Source organism: Ictalurus punctatus, chromosome 20 (genome assembly GCF_001660625.3).
Source record: "Ictalurus punctatus breed USDA103 chromosome 20, Coco_2.0, whole genome shotgun sequence".
In the NCBI taxonomy this organism is placed as follows: Eukaryota; Metazoa; Chordata; class Actinopteri; order Siluriformes; family Ictaluridae; genus Ictalurus; species Ictalurus punctatus.
In genome coordinates this window covers 1,707,727-1,729,630 of record NC_030435.2, presented here as the reverse complement: position 1 = coordinate 1,729,630, position 21,904 = coordinate 1,707,727, and the positions used below count along the sequence as shown (strand labels likewise).

Sequence of the window (21,904 nt, the reverse complement as noted above, 5' to 3'; positions counted from 1 at the left end):
GTGCGGTCATGAGGAAATAATTGAAATAGATTTACACATACAGCAGGCAATTTTTTAAACCAAAGCAGCTCACATGTGCTCCATAAGATGCTGAGATGTAATCTGTTAATTAACTGTTAATGGAAACAGCACTCTACGTATGTTTTCCAAGCGCTCATCCGCTCTCGCTCAGATCGTCTGCAGGAGCTAGAGCGCTCGCCCGTTACATCTGAAACGGATTTCAGAAATTACTGTATGAATAAACACCTACACAGACATCGTGCATCATGGCCGACGCTTCCTTAAGGAACTTTAATAGCTCAGATGTTTCCATGACCTTCTACATGAATATTCCCAAAGTACACCATTAAACAAAATAAAACACATTAAAACACTACAAAGTATAAATAGTACATGTAGTAAACAATTCTAAATGTTAATAAAATAAATTACGAGACCTTTACCAAGCCATATCATATCAAATCTGTATACCCGGTGTAACCTTCAACAGAGTGCTTCCCTGTCAGAACCCTTAAAGAACCCTTGATTATCCAATGAACCCTTAAAAAACACTTAAAAAACCCTTTTTAATTCAATGGATAATTTTTAGTTCACTGGATAATTAAGGGTTCTTTAAGGGTTTGGTGAATAATTAAGGGTTCACTGGATAATTAAGGGTTCTTTAAGGGTTCACTGGATAATTAAAGGTTCTTTAAGGGTTCACTGGATAATTAAAGGCTCTTTAAGGGTTCACTGGATAATTAAGGGTTCTTTAAGGGTTCACTGGATAATTAAGGGCTCTTTAAGGGTTCACTGGATAATTAAAGGTTCTTTAAGGGTTCACTGGATAATTAAGGGCTCTTTAAGGGTTCACTGGATAATTAAAGGTTCTTTAAGGGTTCACTGGATAATTAAGGGCTCTTTAAGGGTTCACTGGATAATTAAGGGCTCTTTAAGGGTTCACTGGATAATTAAGGGTTCTTTAAGGGTTTGGTGAATAATTAAGGGTTCACTGGATAATTAAGGGCTCTTTAAGGGTTCACTGGATAATTAAGGGTTCTTTAAGGGTTTGGTGAATAATTAAGGGTTCACTGGATAATTAAGGGTTCTTTAAGGGTTCACTGGATAATTAAGGGTTCTTTAAGGGTTCACTGGATAATTAAGGGCTCTTTAAGGGTTCACTGGATAATTAAAGGTTCTTTAAGGGTTCACTGGATAATTAAGGGCTCTTTAAGGGTTCACTGGATAATTAAGGGCTCTTTAAGGGTTCACTGGATAATTAAGGGTTCTTTAAGGGTTTGGTGAATAATTAAGGGTTCACTGGATAATTAAGGGTTCTTTAAGGGTTTGGTGAATAATTAAGGGTTCACTGGATAATTAAGGGTTCTTTAAGGGTTTGGTGAATAATTAAGGGCTCTTTAAGGGTTCACTGGATAATTAAGGGTTCTTTAAGGGCTCAGTGGATAGTTAAGGGTCCTTAACCTTTGTTGTCCAAAACCCTTAATTATTTTCCTTGTAATATCTAGAACCTGTCATTTAAAACTTTAGCTATCTTGGTATTGGTAAACTTAGAAAAAAAAGGTTCTTTGAAGGTTCTTAAAGGGTTCATTGGTCAACCCTACAACAGAGTATTTCCTTGTCAAGACCCTCAATTATCCGATGGCTCCTTAAAGAACCTAAGCGTATACCAATATAGCTAAATTATAAATGACAGGTTTTAGGTATTAAGATGAAAACAATTTCCAATAATTTAGAGAATGTACCACACACTTAACTACCTACACAAAAAAGGGTTCTTCAAGGGTTCACTGGATAATTACGGCTTCTTCAGTTCCAGAAAAGAGTCCTACTTGGAATTTTTTTTTTTTCTAGTCGAGCTCTTTGACGGACGACCAAAGTAGACAACCTTAAAAGAGCTTGCTCACAAAATGTGATCTGATCTTGTGCTACGCGCTAATAATAAATAAAGACATTTCGAAGTCACTCACTCCTAAGGAGAACTTAAAGGTTCTGAATTTCGTTCACGAATAAACTTTTACCAGACATTTTCTGTGTAATTGTGCCTGCTTGTGGTCTGTAGAAGTCACTCTGCCACCATTTCCTGTTCTATGAGCGTTTTGTTCCGCGTTATTCAACGCACCATCGTGCGCTGGAATAGAAGCCCATGGTAAAGAGCAGCTGACCACTATTGTTTGTTTTTACATCACAGGGCATGTCAAACCCACACCTGAACTAACCGGAACATGTGTCGAATTACACTCTTTGTAAGCATGTCGCCGTTCTAATGGTTCACTTAACGGGCGTGTCCCTCACTCTAATATACAAGAGATGAGCGTCAACTCGTTAGAAGTCACGGTCAACAGAAAAATAGCGATGAAAAGAATTCTAGGGATTTTAAAGACAACCTGGAAATCTAAAATAAATAAATAAACAAATAAATTCTCACATCTTTGGTGATATTCTACGATTAATCTGTAACCATCATATACGAAAGAAAACTTTTTTTTTTTTTTAAATAGCATTTTTAACTTCATCATCTCATCCCATTTCCAGGCCTAAGACTGTAAGCGAAATCCAGTTTCTGTGCCAGATGAGTCTCTACAGAGAAAAATAAACAGATCCAGCATCCTTTGTCACGTGGTAGAACTTACAGTGGATATAAAAAGTCTACACACCCCTGATAAAATGGCAGGTTTTTGTGATGTAAAAAAAAAAAAAAAAAAAAGGAAACCAGGATACACGATCGCGTCGGAACCTTTTCTACCTTTATTGTGAAATAAATAATAAGGTTTTGCGCCAAACTTGACCGGTATTTGGAGCTGTTCATGATTCCGTCCAGCCTGAATAAAGCCCGAGATCCAGCTGAAGAATAACAGCCCAGAGTAAACAGAGCACGATGCTGCCACCACCGGGCTTCCCCATAGGGACGGGGTTCTTTTAGGGATGTGCTGGGGTTTTTTTTTTTGTGCCAAACATATCTTTTGGTATTATGGCCAAAAAGTTATTCCACATAGTTTTGGGAGATTTTCGGTGTATTTTTCATGACATTTTTTGCTTCCATCTTGCCCACATACCCCATAGCCCAGAGATATGAAAAATCAGGAGCTTGTTTTGACATGTAGGGAACAACCAGTACTTTCCAGACTCTTTTAACGTTGCCGTAGGCCTCTCTGCATCCTCCCTGACCGGTTTCTCCCGATCTTCTCATCAGTTTTAGAGGGACGCCCTGCTCTTAGCGGTGTCACTGTCGTGCCATGTTTTCTCCACTTGTTGATGATTGTCTTTACGGCGTTCCATGGTATATCCGGTGCCTTGGAAGTGTTTTCTAACCCTCTCCCGATTGATATTTTTCAACATCGAGAGCCCGTACCTGCTTTGTAAGCTCTTTGTGGCCCGTGGCTTTTCCAGTTCCAAGAAGATGTCAGGAGAATCCTATAGGAACAGCTGGACTTTATTTGGGGGTTAATCAGTCACGTTAATTGATGGCAAGTGTACACTAATTAGTATTGAACATGAGTTTGAATGTGATGGATTGATTCGGAACACTGCTACATTCCCAATTATAAAAGGGTGTGCAGACTTACGCAGGCTGGGGATTGGGAGTTTTTTGTCCCCCCCCCACACAAAAAAAAAAAAAAAATTCTGGGTGTTGGTCACTTGATATTTATTATATGATGCAATTTTACAATAAAGGTGAAAAAGGTTCTGACATGATTTAACTTTAACATTTTAACAGGGGTGTGCAGACTTTTTTATATCCACTGTACATAGTTTTTTTTTTAATGTAATTTTTTTTTTAAAAACTATTTTTTACTGAAGGCATGTTTGCTACCTGAGCGTCACCAGGTGACGAGGTAAAATGCGCACGTATCACTGAACATTCACCGTACATGTCACTGCGACGAATCCGATTTTCGGCAGCATTGCCAAACACAACTCACAACGACTACGTTCACACGCGCATCGACATTCTGATATTATTCTAAATTTGGCCACATGCTAATCAATATCGACTCGCAAGTAGATTCCCCAATTTCTGATTCCCACCTCTGGAATATGCCTGTTGTAATCGGAAATTTGTTGCATGTAAAGACCTTATTCGGAAAATCCGCTCAAAAGATATATGCGCACGCTCGGGCCGTAAAGAATTGTGGGTGCTAACAGATGCTTAGCGCTCATCTGTAGGCTAGGTATTTAGGAACGGCAGCACTCACGACAACCGCGTATACGGGAATTCTCGCACGCATATAAACGTCGTATTTTTGATCGCAACTTGACGTGCGTGGAAAAACAGTCGTGGTTATCGTCCTCCTGTAAGAGAACCCAGAACTTTTAAAGAGAACCTTAACAAGAGCCTGCACACACATACAAGGAAACTTTACGCTAACGTAACATAAGTTTTAACAGCTAATGAGTTAATCAGGATTTTATTCCAATGCACAGTGCTCTACATCCTGAAAGTGCACACAGGGACCCCGAAAGCCTTATGACCTCGAGCTATGTCGCGGATAACTCTAGGCTTCAGGTTATTACATAACTAGTGAAATATTGTCTCGGTAAACCGAGGCGTCGCTCTCAGACATTTCTCAGGGTTTAAACGGACACATATGGAGCGCTGAGTCACCAACTATCAGGGTGTCATGCTACAACGCCTATTCACGTGCTCTAGCATCTGAGGCTTGCCTTAAAGTGACTACTGTGCCTTAAAGTGTCTAACACGAGCTAGTCGTTCCTTCTAGCATTTGGAACGAAATTCAGATCACATTTTAGGAGCAGAAATCGAGACAATTTCAGCCTTCCTTACAACTGTATGATGCATACTTAAAAACTCCACGTCCACAACTAAAACGAATTGTGCGTTCTTAATTGTATCCCACGTATATATCTCGTACCGAATATGCTAACATTCCCAGAAACGAACGACGGAAAGCGAGACAAATCATGCAAATTAGTTTTAAGACGCTGCACCGCACTACAGACGAAAACGTCTTAATTAGATTACACCCCCGAGAATAATATGAATCCGTTCTAAGTCCATAAACAGAGACGCGAGACGCAGACTCCTTCGCTCTTAAAGCTCGGCTCCGAGGCACGCGATTTCGTCCAGCAGGAAGTCCACGTCCTGCTTCTGCGTGGCCGGGTTGGAGAAGACGCAGCGGAAGAAGTTGGGCTTCTGTCCGAGAGGCTGGTAGCCGATCATGACCACGCCCTTCTCCATCAGCTTGGCTTTGATCTTTGGAATGATCTGGGGGGAAAACGACACATAGAATTTCTCATCATCGAAACACATCTGAATCTAATGCGATGGATTAAAACTTCGACGTAAAGTCGATTATTTTCCTAATTACCTTCAGCACATCCTGAGACGTTTCATTGCTCTTATACCTCAGCAGTTTGCTAGCGATTCGAATCGTTTGCTCGTTAAAGAATGACACGTCGTACTTTTTTTCTTCTTCTTATAGTTACAAAAACAAGTTAGTACACTGTAGCAGCTATAAATATAAACAGTCGTTCCCTCACCAGCCTCTCTTTCTTTCTCTCCTAAAGCAACTTGAAGTCACAGCTTTACCTCTGACCGACACTGGAGACTCCTTCCGTAAATGTTAAACAAACTATATCTCCTTATAGAAAATTTCACCATATCAATGATCACACGCGTTTGTTTCTGATTAGTTCAAGTCCCTGTGAATGAGCTGTTACTATAGAAACGATAAGAACAAGCGCGTTGATATGAACCCGGCTCGCCGATGGAACTACTTTCAGAGCTGCTCTTATAGAAAATGAAAACTTCCGAGCAGTGGGATTTGAGAACTCAACAGCGCAATAATAGACGTGGTGGCAAGTTGCCGAAAACAATACAAAACGCCTACAATGCATCCACGTGCCCGTATTATTTCTCCATATTTTACTTTCGAGAGAGAGTTTGAGAGTGGTGTTAAATTGTGCTAGGTAGTATGTCTATGGGAACACGGCTGCTCCGATATTGCTTCATCTTTCTTTATGCAGCTGTCAGCTACCAAACAGGTTTTTTCACTTCCCATTACTTTGGGTAGTTTTGTATAAGCGGTTGAGTGATTCCGTTGTTCTCTCACCGTATGAAGTTCTCTGTCTCTGTCAGGACCTGGGGACATGTTCCTCACTCGGCTCGGCAGGTACCAGAAGCACACGTTACTGTGTTCGGGCTGAAGAGACAGTAGAGAAAGACGAGTCGTTACCTGCTCACTCGAAACGAGACGTGTGATAACTCGGGTAACGTTCCTAACGGGTCAGGGTAATGTGAAAATTATTGTTCATTATAATTACTTAATTAATTAATTAATTAATTAAAAGAAGAAATAAAGGAAATGGCATGCTGCGGGAAACAGGCAGGCATACGGACAGCGCATATTCAGCGCTACTCAAAAACTAAAAGTAGAAGTAGGAGTCTGGAGGCAAAAGTCTGCTTGTGTCAATCTAAAAAGTCTGCAAATTTAACCCTGCTCGAGTGTTCGAGTGTGAAAAGAAAATATTTTTTAACTTATGAAAAGAGCTGCGCTCAAGCTAAGGCACATTAGGAAGGAAAACAAAACGTATCTAGCTAGCAAATATAACAAGCTAATTTACAAAACACAACGATCTAGCTATGTTAACAAGCTAATTTGCAAAACTCGACTAGCTCACAAATCGAACAAACTAATTTACAAAATGCACGTATCTAGCTAAGTCGTTTAACAAGCTAATTTGCAAACATAATTAGCTAGCTAGCTAACTTACAAAACTTAACTAGCTAACTAATTTGGTGAGCAACTAATTTGGTGATTACATTTAGCAAATGTAATCAGCATTCTAACAGGCTAATTTGCAAAACTTAACTAAAGTGACCTATCTATCTATCTATCTATCTATCTATCTAGCTAGCTAATCTTAACAAACATTTTAGAAAGCTTAACTAGCCAGCTAATTTAACAAATTTATTCAGACAACTTAACTAGCTTGCTAAGTAACTGGCTAGCTAATTGATTTACAAAACACAATTAGCTAGCTCGGCTAATGAGCTAATTTACAAACTTCAAGTTAACCTACTTATCTTCAGATTTGACGGTTCGTTTTTACTAGGAAAAAAGAGAGGAGAAAAATCTTACGGTGTTTGAGATTGGTAAAATGAAATGAAGTGGAAGTCGAGTCGCTGTGGTTTCCTGCTTTGTATGCGCGAAACCTGAGCCACATCTCGAATTGCGTCGCGTTGATGCAAATAGTGTTTTCCCAACATGTAATATTCTGTTCATACCCGGATGATATACGAGAACTGTGTGAAACCCGTGCTGCATCACAGGCCCGTTAAACACACTCGGAGGAACCTGCTGTCTGCCCTCTTCCGCATACGTGACCTCAAAGATGCCTACGATTGGCTACTTTCGCTTTGATTGACAAAGGGAATAAGAATATGCCCCTCCCACCCTAAAAGCACAGCCGGTTTTGCTCTCTAGATGGCTGCGGCACGTGATTAAGATCAGAAAGCTAATCGTAGCTTGTCCTTTACCAATATTTGTACGAAACGAAGTAATAAAATAAAATAAAACGGCACGTATCACGTTCGGTCACTTACTTTGCTTTGGAAGACCAGCTGAAAATCTTTTCTGCTCTTCAGCTTGTAGTAAAGATACTCGGCATTCTCCAGGCAGTGGTTGATCTGCGATTCGAAACCTTCTGATCCCTGCAAAGCGTTCGGTCGATATTTAACATCAGTTTTTTCCATCCACGTTTACATGTTTACACCTCCCTGCTGGACGCCATGTCTTTCCAACCTTTCACCGCTCTGAGCGAAAATTAATCGGCGTTCGTGTTATTGCACGATCTTTTCTGTTCCTGCTTTTTCACTCCTGGGGTTCTTTATGTAAAGCAGGAACTACCGCAAGGAGAATGTTCCCGCGGGACAGTGTGTGAAACATAACAATCAGCACATTAGATGATCAAAAAATATGCTCAAGGACAGAACGCTTTGAGCGTGACTCATGCAAAACACCACGGCTGAGCTCGCCGGTCAGATCATGTTTTATTTTTTCCATCCAGGCATCAAGAACATCTAGTACAAAAGCAGCACTAACACTCCAAATGTGCGATTTCTGTGCAAGTCTTTTGTAGGAGGCTTCTGAATAAAGTTACGTTCGGAACCGTCACCGCTGTCAGGATTACAGCTGGGTGATATAATCGATATATAGTGTTGTAGTGATATGATATAATACCGGTATCATGTAAATTATGTTGCAATACATTTTCCTGAGGTATCATGGGTATTGAGATCTTTTTTATAACAACAAAAAAAAAAACAACCCAAAACAATTATTAGTAATGATTAAATATAGTTGTTTTTTTTTGTATTATTAGTGCTATTTTTATCTTTATTTATTTATTTATTTTGAACATATTTTAGTTTCCCCACCTATATATTTTTTTTTGTGGCAAAAATCTTGAATTCCCTCCATTCGTACACAATATGTATATTGGACTGTGGATCGGTGGAGTCCGAACTCTTCAGAGAGGGTTTTGTGACCTTTTAAAGCCTGATGAGCTTCAACAACTCTTTTTCTCACGTCCTCAGAAATCTCCTTTGTTCGTACCATGATCCACTTCCACAAACGTGTGTAGTGAAGATCAGACTCTCCATACGGATCCCTGTTCTTTAAATAAAACGGAGCGCTCACTCGCTCGCTCGCTCGCTCACACCGGATCGTCATCCCATCGATTGAAAACACCCGACTCTAACCCCACCTTCAGTTTTAACCCGCTAATCCGAGACGTCCGCGTACTTTCGCCGCTCACGGAGATGCAACATCGGATCGTCGTCGTCTCGGTTATTTAATCGGGTCCTCTTCGTCTACGTTTAGGACTCGCGTGAAACTCCGATGATGTTTTAGATCACATTTATTTAGATATATAGCAAATTCTAAAGGGTTCACAAACTTTCAAGCACCTCTGAATGTCTTTTGAGCCTCATCGCTATACTACACGACTCCTGTCAGAGCGCTAACAGATATAAACGATCTCTCGTAGGACAGTCTTTAAATATCAGAATAATCACCATTACTCTTCAGAGTCTTCATTCTAAGCTGTGTTTTGCTCATGTTCTAGTCCCTTCTTTTCCCTAGATCCTTTGCATCTGCTTCTCTAGTCACTTCGTTCTTCTGTCCATTTTCAAGTCAAATTTCTAGAATTTACTCCGACGTTGACCTCGGGTTCCGTGCCGGACCAGGCTCGGACCTTAACACACACCGGGCACTGACATGACATTTATAGCTGCATTGCATTCTGGGACTCCGAGTCCAGCGTTTGCACGCCTCCTACACTGGATTTCTCGTTAATACGACACTGAACATGGCTGGGAAATGGAAACCGAGCGAGAAAAGACGCCATTGCGCTGAGATTTTTGTACGAGCCAACAAGGAAACCTGATTGTTATCACTTTACCAAATTAGCACCGGCATCATTTGAATACAGACATGCTGAACGTGTGGAGATTGTTCCGGAGACACGTTGAAACGAATTTATTCACTGTGTATTGTAGACGTCTGAAGACGTACAGTTTTTAATGCTTTTTTGTAACTACTACTGTAATTTTACATTTAATCCGTTCCGAGTTAATTTAAGCGCTGACTGGGACTAAATAAATATCACCATGGTTGCCAGAGTCAGACTCTTTTTAGACTTGCCGCTGTTGTTATTTTTCAGCTGTGGGTTTGGCCTTGGATGATTTGAATACATTAGCTTAATAAGATTTGGTTTTGCAAACCAAATAGGTGAACTTGATGCTTTTTTTTTTTTTTTTTCCCCCTGAACAGTAAGTTCATGGTCTGTGGAGCATGGCTGTAATTAACTACGAGGAAACAAATGTTTTAGGACTTTGCTCGTGTGTATAAATAATTGATAAATAATTCCACTACCGGGCGCTTAGGAGGGAAAAAATAAATAAAAAATCACTCATCGGCTCGTCTGTTTTAAGAGTGTTTGCACACTCTGGTATCTTTTTTCCTACACTGTTCATTTTAAATCCATTGTTTACATTTACGGCTCTTTGGCTGACGCCCTTATATAGAGTGACTTACATTTATCTCATTTATACAGCTGAGCAGGTGAGGGTTAAGGGCCTCGCTCAAGGGCCCAACAGTGGCAGGTCGGTAGTGCTGGGGTTTGAACTCACGACCTTCCGATCAAGTTCTCTATTACTAGGTGAAATCGCTATTTTTTTTTTTTAGTGCTAAGATCTCTGCTCTTTTGTTGTTTAATATGAAATTATCAGAGAATTCTTTGAAGTACCTTAGCCTTCCACATGAGCCAGAGCTTAAAGATGTCGACGTGCCTCCCACACTGGATGGTCTTGTCTCCCGTGTCGTAAGACATGTCGTACTGCTTGTCGGGTTGGAAGAGATACTCGGCGCATTGCTTATTGCACGCCTCCAACAGACCCTGGCATCAACACACGGCTGGGTAAATCATCTGATCCAAAGTGTGGTTCTGGTTTCGAAATAAATGCGAGCTGACTGACCTTCTGTCGCACCAGAATGGCGGAACACTGCAACGGGGCGCCCATCATCTTGTGGGGATTCCATGTGACGGAAGAAGCCCTGAGGAGATAGAGACCGGTGGGTAAAACGTACACTTACAGACAGACAGACGTCCGCGACGTCCGTGAACTCGACGCAGCAAAGAAAAACCTTCCAAGCTTAAGGACATTTTCCCTTTTACGTCATTTCTACTTTGATGAATCGATCTACTTCTAGTTTCTCATCTCTCCAAAAGCATTCTGAAGAGAAAAAAGGATGACTCAGAAAACAATCCCGTTCGTTCATTACGCCCACGCTTGTTTTCCTCGCACGCCTTCTCAATCGCCGCCGATGACGTGCTATGGATGCGTGTGAGAAATATCAGGGTAACAAATCCGGCCTGACCTCTACCAAGTCTTAGTCCGTGCCGTCCTTCTTTCCTCCGTTCTTAAATATTCATAAGCTTGGTTCAGATATTAAACACGAATACGGACTGACTCAGAAGGACGTTGACGAAATCAAGGTCCCCCGCTTGAATGGTATGCCCTGTTTCACCTGAATGACTCAGCTCTTCATTTTACATCAGATTAAACATGGGCTGTGGTTGTCGAGAGAGCGAAAACCTTGAGAATGGTAACGTCCCATACGTTCAACAGGGTCACGTACGGAATTCGTATTAACGTCCTTACGAAGTCGTGAAGACGAGCGCTTGCTTTTAAAGACCTTATAAAACCTGAACGGTGTGTTATCGTGTCACACGCTGAATCCAGACAATCCAGAGGAGGAAAATGTTCATTATGACATTGTTCCTTGGGTCCTTGAGATCCCCGAGTCAGAAAAACATGACGGATAGACTGAAACGAAAGATTAAGACCGACGAGGACAAAATGTCGATTACCGACATGAGTACTCAGACTTTCTTGGTTCTTTTTACGTAACGAGTGATTTACATTACGAGTGCAGATTCATTTGCAATAAGGCTGGAAGCTGTGCTCAGGACTGTACTCAAATACACTACTTTGCAAAAAAACAAAAACCAAAAAAAAAAAAACAACCAACGTGGGTGTGCTAGAGCAGGATTTGTCAATAGAAGTATTTCTATACGCGTCGAATCGAACACTCAAAAACACCGCAGGCGAACCGAATAACGCATGAGAAAACATCTGGAGTTCGGCGAACCCTGTTTTTAAACCTGAACCATTGCGGCTTGTGTAGCGGATCCTCTGTAGTAGCCGATACGATGCATTTATGTAAATTATTCAGCCGAAGGCAGCTCGTCGAGCACAGGGAGTGCTTTCAGACTCACATGAACATGAGCGTGCGACGATGCATTTACAGCGTTCGTTCATTCACCCGTAGAACCTGCCTGACCAGGGTCGAGATGGTTTTAATTCCGGTGCTAGTTTGATTACGCTTTGGGTCGTAGAAGCAAATAAATTCGTGGACTGATCATGAACCAGAGTGATGAAGCTGAGGTTGAGAAACTGTCAGAGCCAGAATTCGCATATTATGCTCATAAGCGCTGATATTTCTACATCCCGGGATTTTTCAGTATTTTTCCGGGGGCGTATCGGTAGAGTTCATATTCAATGAGATGTAAATTATACGAGGATAAGGCCACACCCACTTCTGGTTTAAATCTGAATACAGATACCAAGATTTGAAGCACTAAACAGATACAGATTGTGTCATCGCTTTACTTCCTTAATGTATTATTCATAAGTACTACACAGATATGTAGTGACATACACTATGAACAGTTACTGCGTTGTAGCCCTGCTGGACAAACCTGTGTATTACATGTAATTACTACATACTGACACGTTAAATATTACATAACTTACTGTAAAATATCTTTTAAAGGACCTTCAGCCGAAGCCGAAGATATGAAGTAAAATGAATTACCTAAAGTAGTTAAACGTTCTTACTTCTCAATGCCCTGCAGTTTGACCTTGTGCTTCTTGGACAGCAGTAATCCGCCTCCCCAAGCAGCCTGTAAGAGTGAAAAGCCGCCTGTGATAAACATCAACGCGTCACACGTTCGTTATTCTGTTCTTCAGAACGTATGGAGAATGATATCGATCGGGTAAGTACATCGACATGCATCCACAGGCCACGTTTTTCACAGATGTTTGCGATGTCCGTGAAAGGATCGAAGGCGCCGTAGACCGTGGTTCCTGCCGTGGCGTTCACGTAGAACGGTTCCAGACCCTGTGGAGACAGATCGGGGTTCTTCAGCTGGCTACAAGTCATTGCTGATTCTTAATTATCCAACAGCATGATAATAATAACTTCCGCGACGTCACTGCACATGTCATGGCCTCAAATAATACAGTTTGATAAAAAATCTAACAATATGGCTAACAATGGCCCAAACGCCGTGGACAAACCCGGACATATCACGGGTTATGAACATGTCTTCATGCTTCGTGATGATGTTTTTGCCCTAAAATAGCTTCTGCTAATTACCATACTAGCATGTTTGACCCACCTTGGCCTTTGCTGCCATGATGCTGGATTCTAGTTCAGCTGGAATCATTTTGCCCCTTACAAACAGACATAAGCAGTGTGTCGTTAGTGTTTACACTGTGGCTACGAGCCCCAAGCACAGAACGTCACAGGCACCGCCCCGATTCTCACCTTTCGTCACACTTCACGGCGATGACGTTGTCAGTGCCGATCCCGAGAACCGCTGCAGACTTCTTGATCGAATAATGGCTCTAACGGGGAAAGAGGAAATGGGGCGGACGTGATCAGCGTCTCCTTCAGTTACTTTCACATCAGCGCACATGGTGAAATGTAGGCTAATGTAGAATATATATATATATATATATAATATATATTAACAGCATCGCAATTCAGTAATGCAGCGAGATGTATCAGAGTTTTCCTCCAGTGTGTGTGCTGAAAAGAATCGAATGTAATGAAATAAAATCGAACAGCAGAGAATAGAACTGTACAGAACGGACCAGAACATTTAAAAAAAAAAGGAAATAAGACAGGAATGGGAAGAGCAAATAAAAACGGATTATAGAATCGAGCATAATCAAATAGAATACAACAGGACAGAATAAAAATATAACAAAAAAGGAACAGAATAGAACCCAATGGAATAGAATAACGTATAATGATAGTACCGTTGCAAGTCGATACTGCGAGGAGACATGAGAACTTGACCTGTGTCTCTAGAAATAAATGGAATGTAATGAAATCGAATAGAATTTAATATAACAGAACCGAACAGAATCGATCTTATTACGTAGAAAAGGAGGGAAATGAAATGAATGGAAGAATAAAACTCATTAAGAGTAATAAATTACAAAGCGAATGGGACAGAATATACAGTAGAGCAAGATAGCATAAAAATAGAATGTAACTTAATAGAGTTGAACAATAAAACAAAGCGCAGAACGGAACGATATAAATACGGCAGGACGGAACCAGGCGGAATAACGCAGGAGCAAACACGGCAGGATAGAATAGAGCGACACGAGAGAACAGAGCAGCATAGATTGAATAGAACTGTGTAGAATACAATAGAACTATATATAAGAACAGCGTGACGTAAGTCAGTAACGCAATACGCACGACATGAGAACCATCGGTTCTACACCGCCGGTGTGTGTAGAAATAAACAGAATCGAGCGTGACACAGAATACGACTGCGTAGAATAGAATAGAACAGAATAGAACACAATAGAAAAGCGCAACACTGAACAAGATTGGAACAGAAACGCAATAGAGTGACGATGGACGAGAAGTCAGAACAGAATAGATCGGAAGATATGAAAATGGAGTAGAATATGACAGAGGAGAATAAAAATAGAAAAGTGGAAATGAAATCGTAGAAATCGCTGCTGATAGCCGATAACGCTGATAACCTCGCGGCTCGGATTTGGGCCGTTGGTGTTACTTAGCAACCGGTTAGTGCTGCATGGCCCGGATGCGTTTTAGCCAATCGGATTGCATGGTCTAATAATTTTGATCAATAAGACAACACATAACAGTGCAGTGCTTTATAATCAGAATGGTTTACGGTTGATATATATATATATATATATATATATATATATATATATATATATATATAAAACTGTTGCAGTGATGAACAGATCATCGTAGACATTATTGCTATGCTCCAGCTTGTCATAGCGGGTGGACACTGAATGACGGGTCTACCCCGACTCTCATGAGGTATTGCTGGATGTCTGATTTAATACGTTTCAGTACGGCTCTGGTGAAGAAGCTCTGCGGCTGGACAGGATTAATGTTAGGTAAACATTAATTAGTGAAGCATTTATAAAGGCACGACTGTGTAAGCAGGTGGATCAGTGTGGGAGTGAGGGAGTGAGGGAGTGTGCACTCCGACCAAGTGAGAGTAGGAGTAAGAGTAGGAGTGAGAGAGCGCCTGATCACAACAGAGGAAAGAGTCTGAAAAAGACAGCGCGTCCTCCGACCGAATCACAAACCTGACAATGCTTTAAACCATCGAAAAAAAAAGGAATCATGGTGGTCTTATTCGATGACAATAAGACCAAGGTTCTGGGTACTTCTGTTTTGTGCGTTTGCATGATATTAGAACTGTGTAGAATAGAATAGAATAAACTAGGAGAAAAAAAATGGATTAGAATCGAGCACTAAAACACAATAAAAATGGAATAGAATAGAACGTAATAGAACAGGTCAATAAGATTGATTAGAATATAGCAATGATCCAGAATGGAACGCAATAGAATAGAATAGAACAGAATAGAGTAGAATAGAGCAATAAAAAGGATTAGAATATAATAATAATAATCCAGAATGGAATGCAATGCAACAGAGTAGAATATTATAAGACAGAAACCACAATGGCTTAGAATATAACCATGAAAATAGAAAATACAAATATACAAAACACAAAATAGAATATAATGGAATGAAATAGAACAAAAACAAAAATGAATTCGAATAGAACAATAAAATAGGATTGAATAGGGTCTGTAGCAGCACAGAACCGATCAGAACAATAAACCGGATTAGAACATAATAATAAAACCGAATAAAAATTGAATGGAAGAATAAAATGAATTAGAGTACAGAGTATAGAATAGGATAGAACAGAAGAGAATAGAATTGTGTACGCTCACATGGGTGGAGGTGAACAGGGCAAGGCGAGGTAGTGCCTGCATGCCCTCAGCCTTCACTCGTGGGAAGTAGTGATACCTGGCCAGCAGGATGCTGTAGAGATTTGATATTGTACCACCTGAGAAACAACGAGGAAAAAAAATAACACGTTTCAGTTAGAGACAATAAACTCTCCGACCTTGTAGTGTTTTATATTTTATATATCAGCGGTAATTTATTGTGATGTTACCCGGGCAGAAGATTCCGTCTCCTTCCTCTTCAGACCAGCCGATGATGGACTCCATTTTCTTCAGAAGGACTTCCTCCATAAGGATAAACACTGGAGCAACCTCATAGGTGAAGCTGCAAACACACACACACACACAGTCAGGTTTTTATTTTTATTTTATTTTTATTTTTTAGAATTTTTATCTTCCCAAGACCATGTTCCTAGGACTTCTATTCCCAAGGCTCTATAGTGTTAGTACCTATATTCTCAAGCCTCTAAATTCATAAGACTCTACATACCAAAGACTCTACATTCCAAAGGTCCTTTGTTCCTAAGACCTTTATTCCCAAGCCTTTACATTCCAAAGACTCTGTATTCCCAAGACCCTACTTTCCCAAGACAGCATGTTCCTAAGACTCATATTCCCAAGCCTCTACATTCCCAAGACCCGATATTCCCAAGACTCTACATTCCCAAGACCCAATGCTCCAAAGACGCTACATTCCCAAGACCCTATGTTCCTAAGCCCCTTTTTCCCAGGTGTCTACATTCCCAAGACCCGATATTCCCAAGACTCCACATTCCCAAGACCCAATGCTCCAAAGACGCTACATTCCCAAGACCGCATGTTCCTAAGCCCCTTTTTCCCCAGGTGTCTACATTCCCAAGACCCGATATTCCCAAGACTCCACATTCCCAAGACCCAATGCTCCAAAGACGCTACATTCCCAAGACCCTATGTTCCTAAGACCTATTTTCCAAAGACCCTACATTTCTAGGACCTATAGTCTGAAAGGCCTATATTCCCAAAACTCTATATTCCCTAGACCCTATGTCTGTAAGACCAATATCCCCAAGACTCTATGTTTCTAGAACCTATATTCCTGACACCCTTTTTCTAAGACCCTACATTCCCAAGAGCCTATTTTGCTATATTCCCAAAACATTGTATTCCCAAATCCCAATGTTCCAAGGACCTAAAGCTCCCCGTTAATTATCATGATTATATCATCTAAAAGATCATCTTTTAGACCAGCTAATGATCTTTTGAGAATCACTAGTGCTAATCCTGTTATTTATCTAGAGCATGGTTGAAATCTTACATGTTTGTGTTCGCAGTCGATGTGAGCCATTCACCTGCCAGTCCAATGATGTCCAGTCCACTTGAGAGCTGGTTGAGGAATCGTGGGTGACCTGGAGGTTAAGAACAAAAAAATGAAGAAGGTCAGGACAGGAACGCTGTACATGCTGATCATAACATACAGTAGAATCTATGAAAGAGAGGTTTAGCGTCATGTACTGCAGGTGTGTAGACCTGTTTTAACTCCATATTTCAGAGTGTTCCTACAGTCCACCAGCAGCTGCTCGAGGTTGTCCGGTTGCTCGGGCAGCTCCAGGCTGAAGCCCTCCAGTCCTTCCTTCAACTGGTGCGGATGGTGGAAGTCCAGCACTTTGGAGCTGCGGTTCATAGACTTGCTGATGTACGCCAGCAGGATGTTCAGCAGCTCCTGCAGGAAGTGTTTGGTTAACTCCTCGCCATTCTCTGCAGGAAGGAGATCTAAGTGAAGTACCGAGAACTTTCAATTAATTTCCACGTTTTTTGTCATCTATTCGTACTTAAACACAGATGAAGACCAAAGGTATCTTTCAGCACACATTCAAGAACAAGATCAAGCCCCAAAGAGGAACCAAGAGAGCTTGGGATTCTGGTTCTTGGTCATTTCCCACCATGTTGAAAGACAGTGTTGTTCATTTAACCTCAAACGCAAACATCATGGAGATGTCACCCCCATTAGATCCACACATAACCCAGATAGCAGAAACGTGTGGTATTGAACTGGTACCATAAAGTTCCCATAGTTTGAGGAATAGAAAAAGGTCACAAATGTCTTCAGTGAAGGTCTTGTTGAGCAAACATGTTTTTCAGTCATAACGACATATCACTCTTCAGAAAAGGGGCTTCAGACTAACATCAGACTAATGGAAAAGACCTTGTGATGGATGTGTACACACAGTATATCAACACCAGGGAGTGTCCCACTGTTCAATACACTCTCACAAAAGGTACTTGAATAGACCTTCACTTGTCACTATGGTGGTTTTGTCTACTGTACATCTCTCTTTCATCTGAAAGCAAACATGTGTTTCAACCTTGAAACATCTCCTGCTTAAAGTCATCTAATGTACACTACACTAAAAACACTAAGTTCGTTTTTCTAAAGGAAAGACAGAAAGGTTCGCGAGATTAAGAGTACCCTTAAGAGTCCCAACTGAGTAGAACTCACAAATCTTAGGATTAGAACTGATGAAGTCTGTCAGAAATAAGCTGCCCTGTGCCCCCTAAGCCCCCTAACCTCTGTGCCTGAGTTCAAGTAAAGGAGGCGTGGCCTTTGTGCTTGTCAGTCATAGATAAGGAGGTGTGGCCTTTGTGTTTGTCAGTCATAAAGAAAGATGTAAAGTCTTTTAGTTCCAGTCAGGAAGTGTGGCTTTTGTGTTTGTCAATCATAGTGAAGAAGGTGTGGCTTACAGTATATGCCTAATAGAGAAGGAGGTGTGGCCTATGTGCCTATCAGTCCCAGTCTAGGAGTTGTGGCCTATGTGATTGTCGGTCATAAATAAGGAGGTGTGGCCTGTGTGCTTGTCAGTCATAGAGAAGTAGGTATGGACTATGAGCCTGTCAGCCCCAGTGAAGGGACTATGTGCCTGTCGGTCATAAATAAGGAGGCGTGGCCTATCTCCTTGTCAGTCATAAAGAAAGATGTAAAGTCTTTGTGCTTTTTAGCTCCAGTCAGGAGGCGTGGCCTATGTGCTTGCCAGTCATAAATAAGGAGGCGTGGCCTATGTGCTTGTCAGTCATAGAGAAGTAGGCATGGCCTTTGTGCCTGTTAGTTCCAGTGAAGAGGTGTGTCTTCTAAACGTGTCAGGCCCATAGAAGCAGGTGTAACCTCTGTACCTGTCAATTCAGGTGAAGTGCTAATTCTCGGGAAGTTTTCAGATCAAACCCCAGCACATCCAGAGCTTCACCGTTGGACCCTCGAGCTAGATTCTTATTTCTCCTTTGTTTATTTATTTACTACCATGTCAGATCTACTTATGCTTCTGGAATAAGGTCACAACTGAAATATTTGACCGTTGAACCGATCTTAATAGACGAAGAGAGATAAACATCTCACGTCTCGTCAGTTTTGCATGCATTTTTATTCGCGAGATTCTAACTGGAGCTCATCCAAAACCGCTCTAAACAGAACAGGCTTTAACGGCTCGAGGCTTCACACATGTCCGTTTGTTTTTCTTTTCTTTTTCCTCTTTTATCCGAGACGCTGTTTGAAGTGACACGCGCGGTAGGCAAAGCTGTGAGACGGTTCCGATGGCAGTAGTTGGTTGTGAGTTCTTGAGCATTCTGAAGGGTGACTCTACTATATACTATATACGATCCTTATCATTGGTTACACGAAAGGTTGACAGAATATGATTGAATAATTCATGGATTTGTTTGAATAAAGGGCTCTCAAACAGGATGAACGGCTATTCATCTGGCTAATATTAAGCTGATAACAGATGATCAAATTTCACATCCCTCTAAAGCAAACAAATGCAAGTCCAGATAAAAAAAACAACAACTAAAGCGTCAGCAGTGGAAAGCCATCTGGATGCTGGCCACAGAAGTCCTTTCCCAAGCGTGTAGCTTTTTCACATTATACTATACGACACTCTACATCTTCTCTGGTGAACGTTTCGAAACTGAGATAACGACCTGAACGACCTTTATACGCGTACGAAATTAACTTTCCCCTGTTGGCGGCACAAAAGAACGTCTTCCGTGTGAAAAATACAAGCACAGTATTACGGATAGGGATTAATCCCGACAGAAGCGTGTCCTGAAGTGAGGTCTGAACCTATGAATGAGGACGACGGAGGTTTTCAGCACGTCTCCATCTCGTCTGGCGCGTCGTGACACCTCACCTTTACCGTGGACGCCGCTGAAGTCGTTGGTGCCGCAGCCTCCGTCAGCCTGTTCCGTGTTTTCGAAAGGATCTTCGTCCTGCTTGCTCCAGCTCAGGAGTTCGTTCATATCCCGTCTGATTTCCATCGGGCTCCCTGAATTCTGAAACGTCAACAGAAAAAAAACATTTTTCAGCGTTTTATTAGTAGTCCTCGTCTCTAGGTCTGTAAACACAAGAAGTCGGCTCATCAGCTGAGTCAAAAGCCAATAAAGCGTGATTCCGATGTTTAAAAAATGGCACAAATTTAGGTAAAAATTCCTCTGAACAGGTTTCTGATTGGTTCATACCAGCTGTTTACAATCGCCACCACCTTACTATGTACACTATGGCGCTATAAGGCGTCTGTCGTGAGGCGTTTTGGATAAAAGCAGCTGCCAAATGAGTGAATGTAAATTTGCCTCGGTTGTACATTAATTCCACAAGTAGAAAAAAAAAACAGATCAGTTAGCATTTGCTAATATGTTAACAAAGAAAAGTGACTAAGGACTTTCTCCTGCTGTTAGCTTTAGACTTTTGCTAATCTCTTCTGCTAGTCACATGTTCTCCTGCCATTCTTGGTCGTGTCTTGGTCGTGACTGATTATCAGGAAATGAAGGAAATCAGTTTTATTTATTTATTTATTTTTTATAGCACTAATCAGTTTTGCCTCGCAGCCAACTGCTTAATAGTTTGGGCCTGTTTGGAATAGCTTTGCTGCCTAAAATAAACCATCACGTGAGCGTACATTAATGAGGATTACGTGGATGAATGAAGTAAAGCATGTCAACGAGGATGCGGTTAAAATCTGTAAAAAAAACGATTTAGTCTGGATGTTGTAACAGGGTTTCAAAGGAAAAAATGAGGTGTGCGTGTAAAGTTTTGCATTCTTCTATAGAACCTGTTACTACACCCGTGGCGCTTTCCTTTCCCCATCATTATGACGCTCACTGAGTTTTGTTTGACATTGTTTTTGACTCTAATCTCTCAAGAGAACAGGTAAAACAGCTTCCTGCTAGTTTTTCTTTTCATTCCACATTCCTAAAGCGGCGGCGGCCAGAATCAATTCCAAACGTGACTCCTGCTACGCGAGCACGATTGAAGTGGAAACCTCACGTTTTCTTTTAGAACTATTCTTACCCTGGCCCTCAGACACACACTAATTGAGCGGGTCGATTCGGCATTCACGTCCAGACCCGAGTGTCGAGGGGGGATCGAACAAAGGCGCTCAGAGGACAGCTTCAAGAAGAGCTCTTCTCAAAGGCGTGAGGTGTCAGTCACGAACACGAAGATTACGAATGTGGAAAGAAGGTGAGCTAGCTGGAGGAAAGAATTCATCTGAATTTAATTTAATACCCCTGTATAATTCTAGAGAAAACCCCCAAAAACATTATTACTATAAATTTCCATGATAAAAGAGAGGAGTCTGGAAAGTTTCCTGGTTTCTCTAAGTTTAGAGGTTTTCTCTGACTTCATTTCACCTCTTCTACTCGATAACCTTTTTGTTTGTTCGGTAAGTGTACTAACAGTAAAATTTGCTCATTCGTTAATTTTTTGTAGGTAATTAATCATGGTCGTGGTCGCAGTGGACGTGGATCCTATCGCAGGAATATACCGAGCATGAGGTGGGAATACACCCCGGATGGTACGCCGGTTCATCACGGGATGCCATTCATACACTCAGTCACGCCTAGGGGCGATTTAGAGTCGCCAGTTCACGCACCGGCATGTTTTCGGGAGGTGGGTGGAAATCCGAGAACCTGACAAGGACACGGGGAGAATCTGCAAAACTGTACGCTTACAAAAAGAAAAAAAAAACAACAACAACAACAAAAAAAACAAATAGTAGTTTCTGATAGATAACGATCATAATAAATAATCAGTGTTTTATTTCAGATGGCCTATTGGTTGTTTTCATACTTTTAATCTTGTTAAATGTACGTTTCATCGATTCACGGTAATACTCACTGCGTTACTGATCATGAACAAAACATAAATTTCAGCGTCAATGAACTTTAAATAATGTCAACAATGTAACAATTCAATCATATTAAAAAAGTTAACCCACGAAACAATCGCCGTTTGTTGAAACG

The 21,904-nt window shown here is 41.1% G+C and overlaps 1 protein-coding gene and 1 long non-coding RNA gene across 4 annotated transcripts in view; one reads left to right on the top strand and one right to left on the bottom strand.

Annotated features, from left to right (window-relative positions):
* Positions 1 to 264: 264 nt before the first annotated feature.
* gad3 (glutamate decarboxylase 3) overlaps positions 265 to 21,904 on the bottom strand; it is a 33,759-nt gene continuing 12,119 nt past the window's right edge. For 2 of the 3 annotated variants that reach the window (XM_017495850.3, XM_017495849.3), the window contains exons 2-15: positions 19,795 to 19,936; positions 17,147 to 17,389; positions 16,935 to 17,025; positions 15,853 to 15,965; positions 15,626 to 15,741; positions 13,137 to 13,216; positions 12,988 to 13,042; positions 12,591 to 12,707; positions 12,425 to 12,489; positions 10,499 to 10,577; positions 10,270 to 10,419; positions 7,565 to 7,672; positions 6,072 to 6,161; positions 265 to 5,224 (exon numbers count right to left, since the gene is read on the bottom strand). In XM_017495850.3, coding sequence (XP_017351339.1) covers positions 5,051 to 5,224; positions 6,072 to 6,161; positions 7,565 to 7,672; positions 10,270 to 10,419; positions 10,499 to 10,577; positions 12,425 to 12,489; positions 12,591 to 12,707; positions 12,988 to 13,042; positions 13,137 to 13,216; positions 15,626 to 15,741; positions 15,853 to 15,965; positions 16,935 to 17,025; positions 17,147 to 17,389; positions 19,795 to 19,921 — 1,608 coding nt within the window. In that variant the 5' untranslated portion in view covers positions 19,922 to 19,936 and the 3' untranslated portion in view covers positions 265 to 5,050. The remainder of the gene's footprint in view (positions 5,225 to 6,071; positions 6,162 to 7,564; positions 7,673 to 10,269; positions 10,420 to 10,498; positions 10,578 to 12,424; positions 12,490 to 12,590; positions 12,708 to 12,987; positions 13,043 to 13,136; positions 13,217 to 15,625; positions 15,742 to 15,852; positions 15,966 to 16,934; positions 17,026 to 17,146; positions 17,390 to 19,794; positions 19,937 to 21,904) is intronic. The other variant, XM_053688654.1, reaches the window with a different exon arrangement.
* LOC108280643 (uncharacterized) overlaps positions 19,955 to 21,904 on the top strand; it is a 4,211-nt gene continuing 2,261 nt past the window's right edge. Inside the window, exons 1-2 of the long non-coding RNA XR_001815817.3 lie at positions 19,955 to 21,122; positions 21,372 to 21,904. The exon at positions 21,372 to 21,904 is cut by the window's right edge and continues 2,261 nt beyond it. This is a non-coding gene — a long non-coding RNA (uncharacterized LOC108280643). The remainder of the gene's footprint in view (positions 21,123 to 21,371) is intronic.